General features: G+C 43.1%; 1 protein-coding gene across 4 annotated transcripts in view; it reads right to left on the reverse strand.

Annotated features, from left to right (window-relative positions):
* Window positions 1–432: 432 nt before the first annotated feature.
* SARS2 (seryl-tRNA synthetase 2, mitochondrial) overlaps window positions 433–14,512 on the reverse strand; it is a 474,855-nt gene continuing 460,775 nt past the window's right edge. For all 4 annotated transcript variants that reach the window (XM_069644221.1, XM_069644220.1, XM_069644222.1 and 1 more), the window contains 3 exons: window positions 11,107–11,199; window positions 9,894–9,959; window positions 433–885 (listed from right to left, as the gene is read on the reverse strand). In XM_069644221.1, the coding sequence (XP_069500322.1) occupies window positions 757–885; window positions 9,894–9,959; window positions 11,107–11,199 (288 nt within the window). In that variant the 3' untranslated portion in view covers window positions 433–756. The remainder of the gene's footprint in view (window positions 886–9,893; window positions 9,960–11,106; window positions 11,200–14,512) is intronic.

A 14,512-nucleotide genomic window follows, 5' to 3' on the forward strand; every position in this document is an offset into this window, starting at 1 on the left:
TTGCCTGCCGTGTCTTTAACCCATTCTGTGTGGTAGTTAATAATGTTTTCCTTATATCGGAGCAATTCCTTACATAAATGAATTGCAGAGTCCCCCATCATACTAGTTCACAATGCAATTTACCAATACTCATCAAACTACTTCAATTCTTGCTCATCTTTTTTCTTCCAGTACACCCTCTCCCTAACAATACTTCCCCACAAATTAACAGCCCTGCGTCTCTTTCCGAGACACACGTATAAGTCTTAATTTATGGGATGCCACCTGCTTTTGAGATTTATAATGCCACTCTCGACCAATGCCAGTATAGTCGGGTCAATTGCATTTGTAGGCCAAAATCTGTCAGCCCTCGGATAACATTGCATAGCGAGTTGGGACCTTTGTGATGTCATGTTCATCGTTTACCTGCTTGAAAAACAAGAAAAAGACACATGTCGTTTAGGCTGATTTATTAACATTCTCTCATTAAATGAAAATCAATTCTGAAATATTCCTTTATCACTAAATACAAATCCTCATTATGCTTCCGCTCACGCATATGGTCCAATCAGTGATGGCTAAAGGTGGGAGTACACTCCCACTAAAGTCACCCTCAAGCACTAAAATAAAAGGCTTCACAGATCCAGCTTTCAATCCATTGTTGCCTACCCCCTTCCTGTTCCCTGTTGGATGACCCCATTCAGTGTATAGGTACTGTTGTTCTGAACAGCTCTGTCTTTGGATAATGGAGTGGGCAGAAAAGAACCATTGTGCTCCTCATGTGTCTTGGCTATCAGGTTTCCGCTGGTTTGGTCCAATATATTTCTGGGGCATGTATCCTGGTTTGCTAATGATGTCTGTGTCCAAGTAGGATTGGAGGACTTTTGGGACTCGTACTTGGCCATCCTGTGAGTAAATGAAAACATGTTAAATATAAACAGTTGTGGTGTAACAGCAAAAATGCAAGAGGCCACTGATGATATATGAAAATAAGAGCAGCGACAGTGTTTTATGAAATTACAATGTAGACGTCAACCGATATTTTAGACATGGTCACATGATGATAATCTAGTGATTTACATAACACTTCATACAGGATTCTTACAGCTTCTAAGATCTGTAATAATCACTGTCACTATTGCTATCGATATGTGGTATTCAATTTATCAAATTTTGAAAGATTCAGGGTTGAGTAAGCCCGACTAGGATATCAAACCCATGATGCACTGCATCCTACCATTCATCCTGTTCCAATGGTGAGTGCTTTGCTCTTGAGCTATCTGCCAAGCTTATGATCACACCTTAGATAACATTAGATCTACGTTAGATCTAATGTAATCTACATTATATTTGGCAATAGATTTCCCACTTAAAAGAAAGGAGGCTTACTTGAATAATGTGGACATTCTCGAGATTATGGTCCCTACCACATTATGGCGATTGATCTTACAATTTATTTTGCATTTCTTTACCCCACAGTAGTGAAAAGAAGGTTGGAATGGGAAAAGTAAAAATAACAGGGTCAGTGGTTGTACCTACATTGTAACAGCCATCATAAATTCTTGTCTGGACTATTTCATTCACTTCCAAATACCACATCTTTATGCTGATAAGGAATCTGCTATTCACCTTAAAAAAGGGTGTGAGTAAGTCCCCTGCCTCGGGGTGACTCAGGACTTGGAGGCTCCCAAGAGCCGTGGATCATGTGCCTAGGGGCTGTATGACAGGAATCTCCTCGTCACCCTTATTTAGCCCCCTAAAGCATGGATGGGACCGTCACTTTAAAAAGGAAAGGGCTGCTAGTCCTTTTTTATCTTAAAGATATGGCTGAAACTGTTTAAGATCGTTTTTATCAAAAAGAGATAGTACCTGCTACACACACAGAACTCCCAACGATTGACTTATTTCTCTCACATAGCCAGCGTAGCTCAGAAACTTACTTTGGAGAGTAGAGCCACAGCAGCTCCGCTCACAGAAGCAGCACGAGAACTAGCAAACTCCAAAACTAAGATTGCAGATGCAGATCTTAAAGCCGAATGAGAAAATCATTCAAGCACACATAATGAATGAGCTATTAAGAACAAGCCAATCCACTATCTGAGAGCAAACCAAAACTCAGGTACAGCCAGCTTCAAAAAGCCCAATCCCGAGCCATCGTGTGATAGGTCTCGGGGCTCTATGAAGTGAATACCCTTGTCACCTTTACTTAGTTGCCTCCAGCAGGCAAAGGGGTGGTCACTTTAAACAAAAAAGGGTGGCTAGCTCTTTTTATTTTAAAGATTTGACTAAAACTGTCAAAGTTGCTTTTTCCAAAAGAAATAGTTGAAGCCCCAGCTGGCAAAAAACAATGGCTTATTTAATTTGTGAGCACAGCTTGCCATGTTTGCCCTTGTTGCCAGGGTAAGTCTCCATAACAGAGCGGGACGCCTGACATTCGGAGCTGGGGACTGGCACTTGGGAGTTTTCCATTTCCCTCAGCGTCACTGATTAAACCGGGACAGTCCTGCTCTGTCTCAGACTCTTACGCGTCGTGGGGTATTCCGTCGATACCTCAGCTTGCAATGCGTAGGCTGCGCGGCGTTTTGATCATCGATCCTTAAACGTCTTTGGTTTTACACGTGCGTCATTTTGCCTCCTGGTGGTCTCTAGGAAAACAATGGCTATTTCTGGTTATAAGAGGGACAACATTCAAAAGGAGTCTACTCCATGTTCAACGCTGGAGAACAGTGGGATGATATATATTATGGGGAAAATGTGTGGAGACATTTTCCTAAAATGTGTTAAATGTTTTTCCACCCACTCTCCCTACTGTGTAGGTTGAAGACTGAAGAGTTGAAGGCTGTCGCTAATGCTCCAGAACCCATGAGAGATGCAAAGTTATTGTCGAAAGTTGGCAGGTTCCGATGAACAAGCTCTGGGGAAAAAGGCGATTCGAAGTATAATAATTTATATTAATAGTTAACTATAAATGCGACCAACCCGCTTGCGGAAAAAAAAAATCTAGTGACCTCGACGCATGAAGGATCATGGGTACAGTACACGTCACATTAGATAGATACTATTATAAACATACCCCGTCGACATCTCTTTTTGAAATTGAAAATAAATGATGTAGTACTCTGCACCAACCATTAGATGTCGGCCTATGCAAATCATGTGATTCTAAGCAGATCCACAACCCTCAGAAATATATATATCCATATTTAATTATTGAAATAAGACATTGGAATGTTATAACGACATGCGTTGATGCGAGAGTGAGGAACAGCTGAAAAAGTACACAAGGCACAGGATACAAGATAGAATAATACTTCTTGTTCTACTATTTGCCCTCGGCCTCACACCGTTTTGAAAGTGCACATTGCACTACATTTCTACAAATGCACTCCATCTTCCACAGTACCAATGTCTCCAGAAGACTGCTTCCCCCAGGATGAATTTTGCATCACTAAGGTCAGGTGCCTTCATATGACACCCTTTTAGAGGAATGCACCTTATCCCAGCTCATATCCCTTCTCAAAGGTTTAGATGTCTCAGAATGCAGTTTGGTCCACTCAGAACAGGGGTTCCTTCTGGACAGCGGATATTAGATCGTGTTCCGCCTTACTTACAGCAAATGCCCTAGCAGAAAAATGTACCAAGAATGTCCCCTAGTCTCAGTATAGAGGACTATATTTCCCAGTATGCACTCTTCCTTACTGTACAAAGGACTCCATACAGAACCACACGCTCCATAATACACACTGCCTCAGTACAGAAGACCACAGACAACATTACATTTCACAAACCTCAAAATAAGGTTGTTTTCTCCCATGAATTCTCCTCCCAGAGATTACCTCCCATGCTTCTGATGTTAATATATGTGGCGCATGTGCTCTCTTTCTCTCGCTCCCTGTCCATCTCCACTCCTCCATCCCTCTCATTTCTTTCATCATTCCTCCCTCAGTGAGCTTACAGCTTTCTTCCTCGCTACAAATCTCCCCAATTTCGCATTCATTTGTTCTGCTTGTGTGAAGGATATTTGTACATAAAGCCTTACTACTCTACGTGTCTGGAGTGAACAGTTCCTGAAGTGCTGCAGGGAGGGTTTGTGGGCAGAGTGGTTAATGGATGGGATTTCTTTGTGTTGATTGCATGTGTCTGAAAAGTGTGTGCAGCTGTGAGAAAGCTCAAACGACGGAAATGGAAAACAGTAACAAGTGAAAGAATTTGAAACAACTGAACCAACATAGAAGTATGAAGGATCTCACCATATCATCTCTTGAGAAGGTTGAACAGTTCAGATTTAGGTTCCACGCCATTCAGTGGACTAGTATAATACAGTGTGGGAGATGTCCATTTTGTTTGCAGGGTATGCAACATCACTCTCCTAGGAGGTTTCAAAAGTGCATATTCCTTTTTCAATACTTCCAATAGAGCAGCGCTGTGCATTGATGGGAATGTGTGCTGAGAAGTGCATATTTCTGTTACAGGTCTTCCATCAGCCAACATAGTAGGAGCTTGCATGTTTATGTAATTGGCTTTAAAATATCATGCCTTTATCTGGGTATATCACTTTGATGCACATTAGTGCCATGATCAGGCTTTAGAACGGAAAGTAAAACAAATGTATGGTTCCAGGTCTAGTAGTAGACTAGTCAAGGGCTCTGTGTAAGGTGTAGTATTTTTATTGAGAGCATGCCAAATAACAGATAGCGGATGAAGGCTTCCACTGAGGAATGACCTTGATCTTTCTTACTGTACTTACTTTTTCTTACCTTGTGGTAATTACTTTACCAAAGGATTAGTGACACATTGTACAGCGACGAGTTTGGAGCCAGGGAGTAATCCCCTTCTTTTCGCAGGAACAAACGCATGAGTAAAGGAAGTATCATGTTTTATAGATACTGATTGTTGAAATTGGATATAGAAAAAGTAAAGTATTATCAGCGGTTTCAGTTGAGTAGGTTGGTAGCAGGTCAATATTTGTACAGTTAAATGAGGAGTATTGGTACAAAGATGTAAGGGAGCATTCCAAATGAAGGCGAAGTAAGTACTGAGGTAGACAGCCGCTGGTGTGGGCATAAGTGGTTATAACATGTACACCATGGGCACACGAAAAGAAGGGTTTATCCTCACTAGACACGTTCATTTTACAATGTGGGAAGGAAATGTATGGTTATTTATTGGATAGTAGGAATAAGAGTAAGTGAGAATATTATACACTGATAGAAGATGGAAGAGAAAGGACCACTATAGTGATCCAGGAGAAGAAGCATGAGGAAAGTTGGTTAGAAAAAATGGGCCTCATTACGAGTTTGCATGTAGCCATGCCGCTATTTGCGGCATGGCTGCCTCCAAACTCGGGTCCGGGTTCCCTGAATGGGGACTTACCGGGTCTTTCCAACCTTGGAGGACCCGGTATTTCCCCATTCAGGGAAGCCATCCCCATTCCCATTTGAGCCACCATAGGGCTCAAATGGGAATGGGGAGGGAGCTAATAACAGGCCCGTTAATAACAGGGCCGTTATTAGCTCCTTGGTTCTTTAGCGGATCCCGCTAAGGGCGGCTGGTTTACGGGACCCGCTAAAGGACCTCGGAATGCAGCAGTAAGGGGTTAACGGCACCAGCATCCTTACCGGCGCCGTTAACCCCTTACCGCTGCACTCAGAATAAGGCTCAATATCTTTTCAAACGTCATGTGGGAAAATCTTTTTTCAGAATGTAGAAGCTGAAATGAGGAGCCACTTTTGTTAACGTCATGGATATTGAGAATGTTTGTCTTACCTCTGGTCAGCGTAAAAACTTTAGAATTACAGATTTCAGGGTTTCAGATCTTTTAGAATTGTAGGGAGGGTGATTTAAAGTTGAGTTTTGCTGATTTTTATTTGCATTATGTTTTATTGTGTAGTTTAGAAAAGTATACTAGAGGCCCATAGTATGGTTATACCAGGCGAGTTCAATAAGGTGGGTTTATAGGATACATTGGGCATATAACTTTACTGTGAACATTAAGCGTTATTATGGATTTAACACTCTATAGGGGCCCAATGTTCAAGCATTGGTTTTTCAGAGCACAGGCAGTAATTGAAACACATTGAGGGCAGACACTACAGAGAGGATCACACTTTACTTATTTATCTCGTGATTGAGTAAATATTTTAGTAGGACACCAGGCATAAAAATAATATAAAAAGAAATTACTCATGTATTCCAGCAGAATCTTTTTTATCAACGTTTCTGAGCCCAACATGTGTCTTGTTTTAGGAGGTTTTATTTAATTATAACATATTTCCATTAAATTGCACAGGGACTTCTACCATCAGATACCTTACCAAGATCAGAGGCTTTGTAGTGGAAAATGTGTCCATCTTGCCTTAAACACTGACGTTTGGCAACCAGTCTGTGCCCCATCTCAGGCATTCCAGGCACTGTTTTGCAGAAATAAATAAAATAATCGGGTCCACTGACCCGACAAACATTGAACAAATAAATAAATAAACCGGGCCGTGGTCTGTAACTGCCTCTGGTGCCCCCAGCACCAGAGGCAGTTACAGGCCACGGCCCGGTTTCATGGGCGCAGAGTATGCAGGTGCTCCGACCCCCTAGCCCCCTAGGCCGGAGAGAAGAGACGCAGTATGGATGGCCCTTTGTTCCATCCATACTGTCTCTCTCTCTGGCGGCCCGGGTAAAAGCCGGGTAAAAAACAATGTTTAAAAATTGTGAGACGGATGCAAAGCAAGATGCTCTTGTTTTGCATCTGTCCCTCAATTTCTAAAAATCGTTTTGGTTCGGGTATACTTCTACATCTGTGTGCACGGATGTAGAGGTACACCCAACCCAAAACGATTTTTAGAAATGGAAGCACAGATGCAAAGCAAGTCTGACCCCCAATTTCAAAAAAATCGTTTTGGGTTGGGTGTATTTGTACATCTGTGCACCCCTCTGTGCACCCCTCTTGGTAAGAGGGGTGCACAGAGAGGTATAATATAGCCAGAGGGATCGAACCTGTGTTGCTCCTTGTCGTCTTGCTTCCAAGGCGAGCACGTTGCCCCTGAGCTATTCCCCCTAGACTCTGATCTGAATTATTATTATTTTTTTTTTTATTTTATTATGGTTTTTTCAAAACTTAAAAAAAAAAAAAAAAAGAAAAGCAACGACCAGAAAACGTGATACACACAGCAAGAGAATACATATTTTGCATCCAGATCCATAGATGAATCACATCTTTCGTCGACAGGGCGCACTTCTAGACATCCCCCTCGATTAGAGGGCAGGCTCTGTTATTGGGTCAAAGATGATGTTTCTTTCTTGTTCTAGCCCAGAGCACGTCATTGTCAGATGCTTGAGAATCTCATTTGTGGCTTTGCATAGTCGACACTAGATCGGAATCGTTTGACTGGGACCAAAAGCATAGTCGCTCCTTGGTAGGCAGTACATTGAGCCTAAACTGTAAGTATATGGTTCTAGACCACTGATCCGGGAAACAGGCCAGGTATTCTGGGAGACGGCCGTAAGCTCTCGCCTCTTCAGGAGCTTCTTTCATTGTTCGCGATTCCGATCTTAGTTTACAAGTGTTGATCCAATCTGTTCTCCACAGCTTCAATTTCGCAGAGTCAGGATTTTCTAGCAAGGTTTGTGTCATGATGTCGTATGTGTCGAGAACCTCATGACACAACTCATTCCATTGATACAAGATTGTTTGCGCTTTCTCGGAGTATGGATTGTAACGTATTGCAATTTGTGAAGGCGGATTCGTTTGTATGGTTTTCCTGAAAAGACTTAAAAAGATTCCAGGCAACTCTTGCTTGAATTGAGATGTACCCAAGTTTGTATCTTACACATGCTGTCGAAGTCCCCTTAGGGAGGTGTAGAACTTTGGACCAAAAGATGTTTTCAAGCGAGTTCCACACCTCGTGCCCACAACCAAATGCATTTTCTCCGCCATATATCAGGGATGAAACCACCTTTTGTTGGAAAAAGGTTACCGTAGGTTTTAGGGAGAATTTACCAAATTTTTTGTTGATCAGCGATGCCTGGCAATGCCAACTGCCGGCATTTGCTCTTCACTGTCTCTACCCAGGGTGCGTCATTTCTACTGGCACTGCATACATTTAACGATACATAACCAGAACTATTGAGAAAGTCTAACATCATCTTCATCATCATCAGAATAAATCAACACTGTTGTGGTTATACAAGAGCTAATATATTTAAAGGGATGGAATTACTCCGAATGTAGCAGCACTATTCAATAACCCAAAGTGCTTAAGCATAGTTAATGTGAAAATACGACACTTCTCACCATTGGGACAGTACTGCCTTGGACAGAGTTTCACAGTGAAGAAATGAGCAAGTGATCCGGGGTATGCAGCCCACACACACGCATGGCATTCCCATGTACCCACTTGCGCGATTTGCACCAAATTAGTGAGATTGTGCTCCAAGGCACACGCACAGTCTTTGCTCTGAGGTTTGACACTCTCACAGGATGGTATGGCATTTCGTTCTCCTATTTTAGTTGTGTTGCTCTGCCTTTTGAGGGCTACTACAACCTGGATGATTATAGAGGGGTGGAGTAGGGGTAGTATGGTCCTACTGGAATGCAACTGGAAGGCTTAAACCTCCTTCTTACTTGCCTTTAGTATATGCAATACATGCTAGCCAATGTTTCCACTGTTCTGCACCCCCCGTACCACTCGCACCAAGTTGGCAACTACGTGCAAATGCGGTCATATAAGTGCTGGTTATGTCACTTCCTATGTTTGGGCACCCCCGGGAAATTCATAAGTCGGCTCCCATGCCCGATTTATTTATTTGTTCAATGTTTGTCGGGTCCGTGAACACGGTTAATTAATTTATTTCTGCAATGTTGGGTCCGACCAATAAACCGGGCCGTGGCGGAGGACTTTTACTGCCTCAGGTGCCCCCTGGAATTGAATTATGCTTCTTTCATTACCACAGAAGTAATTAATGTGTATTACAGAGATAAGCTGGCATATGTATTGGGCACACTGCACATGCTCATGCAGCATCAATCATGCTTTGTAGAGGAAAATGCTGGCCTAAATTGGGAACAGCCAGCATAGACATGTTGCTACAGAGGCATATTTTGGGCACAACCAGAATGTCAATGTGTTACATCAGTGACAGTGCTGTCTTACACTGTGGACACATTGATCATTAAAATGTGTTGTGTTCTACAATGTTCTTGTCTGCTGTTAGTGACATGGAATGTACATGTTCCCCTTTAGAACTGATTGTAAACTTATGGCTTTTTGGTCACTTTTCCTGCTGTAAAATGCAAAATTTCAGCCCCATATTTGGAAGAAAAACCTTGGGGGGGGGGAGACCCCCCAAAACCTCCCTAGATCGTTATAGCTCCCTCGCTACGCTCGGTCGCCCCCATTATTTCTGAGAAATATCAACACATACACACTGGAAGAAATCACAAGAAACTAACCTTTGATCACTGCCCCCCAACACCAAAAGCTATCTTTGGGACTGCATGGCTATGCCTGTGAAGCCATTGTGTCAGAGGTCACACACCATCGCTTTTGAATATACTGCTTTGGGTCAGGGTGTTCACTTTTGGCTCGCCGGCCCTCCGGGTGACAAAAAGTGAATGCTTCGGACCCACATTCAAAAAGGTTGGACAAGCCTGATCTAGATGCAGCTCTAGAGACAAAGAAAGAGTCGTTTCCTAGCTGCTAGAGTGGGAGAGAAAGCATACAAACAGGCCAGCACGGGCTCATTCTATGAACTAGGGGCGAGAATGACCATCTGGCTACTACATGGCATTGCAGTCAGTAAAATAATGGGCACCTGGATCACCTGAGGGGTCCATCACAATTTTTTCGGATGTAAAACCGCAATATATAGTTCTATGAGCCATGCCCCTAATCAGTATAACACTCCTGTGCAGAGGCACTCACCTTCAATTGGTTAGATTCAAGGATGGCAATCATCATGCGAGGAACAGCACAGGCTGTCCCATTCACCTGTGGAAAAGAGAGAGCAGTGGCATTACTGCCAGGAAGAAGAAGACATCACACTTCAAATTAGTGCTAGAAGGGACCTGGCAGGGTGAAAGAGAGCATGAAAGCAGTGAGTGCAAAGAATAGTAAAAAAAAAAAAAAAAAAAAAAACATAAGGCGTAGGTGGCAAGAACAAGTTCCCAAACCTGACTCTAATCAAGAGAGTGAGCTAGTGAGTGAGTGCATGAAGGATAAAGAGAAAACGCAACAGCAAGATATACACACACGCACACACACACATAGATGATAGCTAGGGTGCAAGTGTGTGTGCGTTCGTGCATGTGTGCAGATGCCAGTGCGTTCATATTGGAGCTATTGCTCGTTTTAATTGGTATGCAGTCTTTTCATCGAAAAAATACTCAGACTTTTTGTCCATCTAAATTTATTGATTGAAATACCTTTCCATCGAAATTAATATTTATTGAATTTTTTTTCATTGAATTTCGATGGAAAAGCATTTCAATAAATAAACAATAAACAAAATGTGGGTTTGGGTTAGTTAGGGGGTGACACCCCAGGGGGGACCCCCCTCCCGTTAATAAATAAACACCACATAAGTTAGAGGGAGCTGTCCAGCGCTGAAATACATTGTAACTGTATTGAATCGATTTCAGCACTGGACAGCTCCCTCTGACTTGTGTAGTATTAGTGAGCTATTTCAGGACTGTGGACATTTATTTTATTGGGTAGTTAAAATAAAAGTGTCAAGTGCACTCGCTGACACTACACAAGTTAGAGGGAGCTGTCCAGTGCTAGACTAGATTGGTACGTTTTGTACTCGACTTCAGTCCTGGACAGCTCCTTGTAACATTATGTTTCAGCGACTTTCCATGCAAAAAATGTAAATTGTTTATAATAAACGAAACTCTGTTCTATGCATAAACACTTTACACTTTATGTATGGCAATTCGATGAAACATCTTTCAATAAAGATTCGATGTAACATCACCTCGATGTACATCTTTCGATGAAAAGACATGTAACCTTGGTATGCAGTCTTTTCACTGAAAAAACATCCATATACTGTTTTTCCATCGAAATTTATATTCATGTATAAACATCGGCTGTTGCACGGGGCTGGATGTGACAAGATTCCAGTCAGTCTGCTTACGGTATGCGCATAGCGAAGATCCCCAGATGTCCCCTGGTACATGATGTTCAGGCGACGGCTTTGATAGTCTGTGCAGTTGGATGCACTTGAGATCTGATAAATAAATAAACAACCATGTCAATAAATAAACAATCATGTCAATAAAACACACCAAGTCCCAACATCTTGTGCATGCTGCGGGAGAGATCTGCTCCTAGCGCCTACACAATTCCAAAATGGCGTTAACGGTTGCCAGCCAATGTCGCTCGGGTTTGAGTCGTAATGCAGTGGCAACATAATACAAAGAACCAAGGAACTATACGGCTCCGTACTGCCCCCTTGTGGTTAGCACTCCCTTTTGAATAGCTGCCACGCTGCTTGACTGCATCTATTTCTCTATGGCTGGAGTTACTTCCAAGCAGAAACTGAGCCCTGCCACCCACTGGAGTGATCATGAACACCCATATATTATGAAACCATAGGCCCACTTGGACTCGGCTTTGTATCTCGCTTAAGATTGTGCTCCATCAATGATAGTAAACCAGAGTCTACCTTTCCCGACAAAAGCAGCAGATATAGGAGGGGAAATGGCCTATGTCAGTGATGGCAGACCATTGGATTCCTATCTTCTATTTTGGCAGCCCAAGAGTTCCTAACTGTCCCATTGGAGAGTCTGCTTACTCAGCGGGAATAACCAGCTTGCATCCCCTTGTCTCATCATGGGTGCTGCTCCATCAATCAGGAGAGCCAGTGAGGGTACCTCTCTGAAGGGAGCTGATTTACCATTGGCCTTTCAATGGCAATAACCAGCGAAGGTTGTCTTCTCACGGTAGTGCAGGACAGGGCAGCTCTAAATCATAGTACACCAAAAAGGTCCCGATATTGCAGCGGGGAGAAGTGGCTATTAGCCCTAGCAATAGTGATAGCCAGTTGGATCCTCTTTCGCAGAGGGCATACTTGCTTATTAATGAAGATCGCTTATGGTATCAGCCTGTCTCATTGGAGAAGCTGCATCTCTCTCTTGCCTGTTGAGGTGTCTCACTCTTTCAAGAGAGTGGAAGTCCGTCTCTTTTCCACAAACCTTCACTTGAAACTTGATCTCCAGCAAGATTTTGGATCACATGCCTCCTCTCAGACTCCTTAAAATGATTGTATAAGCCGGTCACCCGCCAGCATCAATGTCTCAGTCATTCAGTCCTCAGGTTGCTGTGACCCTGCTGAGGCAGGTTTCACACCAATACGGTCATTGAGTGGGTGCTTACAGGACTGCCCAGCCTTGTGTACATGATGGTAGGTGACAATTTGTGTCGTGACTCCCACTATTCTCGACTTTCTGCAGCACTTTACAGACCCAACCGTACCATTGTGCCTGCCTGTCTGCATGAAGTCCGTGGACATTCTGAAAAGGCTACCCTTTTCTCTTACTGACGGTTTCAAAACTGTGGAACCGGGGCCAATTTACATGAAACTTCCATCCACTCCTGTGTGTGGTTCATCTCGGCCACCAATAATTTTTTGCAATATTCATGCCCACTTGCTTGCCCACATCATTCACTCATGCAGCCTGCATTGTTTGTTTGTTTGTTTGTTTATATTATTTATATAGCGCTCCAGACCCGGAGGTAGAAGGGCGCTTAAGAGGGCGGTTACAAAGTAGGGTATATACATTACATGGTACAACAGGTTATACAGTTTACAAGCAAGATTAAACAGTCATGTTCTTAGAAGATTCACGAAGGAGATGAGTGCTACATTTTGTTCAGTAGCCAACCAATAACATGTCTCCTAAAAATCTGAAAGGACTCAATAGTTTTGATGTTGAGTGGTAAGGTGTTCCAAAGTCGGGAGGCAAGCACTGTGAAGCTGGAGCCGCCAGCTCTCTTTAGGGTGAATCTGGGTACTGTGAGGTAAAAAGTATTAGCGGATCTAGTGATTCTAGTGGCTGATTTCATGGTAAATGTATTGGTGAGGTAGGGTGGGGCTAGGTGGTTTAAGGCTTTGTAGGTAAGGCAGATAGTTTTTAAGTCAATTTTTTGTTTTATGGAGAGCCATTTGCAGGACTTCCTGATTGTGGAGATGTGCTCTCGGCTAGGGATGTTGAGTGCTGCACGAAGTGCATTGTTTTGGAGCACCTGAAGTTTGTTAATTATAGCTTGGTTGGCACCTAGATACAGGCTGTTGCAATAGTCCAGTTTGGACTGTATGAGGGCCCTGGCGAGTGTGAGGCAACTATTAGGGGATAGGAAGGGTCTACTGGCCTTAACTAGCTTGCCAGTGTATGCAGTAGCTGAGACGGTCATGTTGATTTGTTTGGAGAGATTGGTGTTGGCGTTGAGGTAAAATCCAAGGGTTTTTACGCTTTTGACAATGGGGATGATATTGCCATCGATGATGATGTTACTGAAGCTAGGGCTCAGTTTTGATAAGTTACTGGGAGAGCCGACAAGGAGCAGCTCTGTCTTCTCATCGTTCAGGCATAGGCCGTGTGTGGCCATCCATGCCTGAATGATGGAGAAGATATCGTTAATCCGGGTGACGTCCACGTTGTAGTTGCCTGAGATGGTGAGGAGTATCTGGGTGTCATCTGCGTAATTAGTATAAGTGACACCCAGACGGTCCAGTTTGTCGAATAGTGGCTTTGTAAATATGTTGTACAAAGTGGGGGAGACACAGGAGCCCTGTGGGACTCTGCATGTGATAGGGATAGGGTCAGCAGCTGCTATTCTAGAGAAGACCCTCATGGTTCTGTTTTTTAGAAAGGATTGTATCCATGTGGTGGCGGAGGGGGAGAAGTGTGCTGCGGTAGAAAGGTGTCTGCAGAGGATTTCGTGATCAACTAAATCGAAAGCCGCTGAGAGGTCCAAAAGGAGTAGGATGGCGGCATTGCCTTTGTCTATGATTTCATCAATCTGACTTTTGAGGTCAACAAGGGCAGTTTCTGTTCCATGTTGAGGTCTAAAGCCAGATTGACGTATACCAAGCAGTTGGTTGGATTCCAAATATTATTGAATTTGGAGGTACGCAACTCTGTCCAGGATTTTTAACAGGAATGGGACAGTGGTGATGGGTTTATAGTTGGTAGGTATGGCTGGGTCTAGGGATTGTTTTTTTAAGAGTGGGAGGACCCAAGATTGTTCTAGGTGGTTGGGGACTGAATTGTTGGCGAAGGATAGATTAATTAATTTGGTGATGAAAGGGGATATAGATCTCTAGCTGCGTCTTTTATGATTTGGACAGGACAGCTGTGCCCTTTACAGTTAGAGGATTATAAGGGGGAAATGATTTTTTGAACTTCTAATGTAGTTACCTACTTAAATGTGAAGCCAGCATTGGCTACGAATGGCGTTGGTAAACTTGGACTGGTAGGTTTGTTACTAGAGAGTTGTTGGCGTTTGTCCTCAATTTTAGTTTGGAGTCCTGTGATTTT

This window comes from Ambystoma mexicanum, chromosome 2p (genome assembly GCF_040938575.1).
Source record: "Ambystoma mexicanum isolate Mex_15411 chromosome 2p, UKY_AmexF1_1, whole genome shotgun sequence".
Classification (NCBI taxonomy): domain Eukaryota; kingdom Metazoa; phylum Chordata; class Amphibia; order Caudata; family Ambystomatidae; genus Ambystoma; species Ambystoma mexicanum.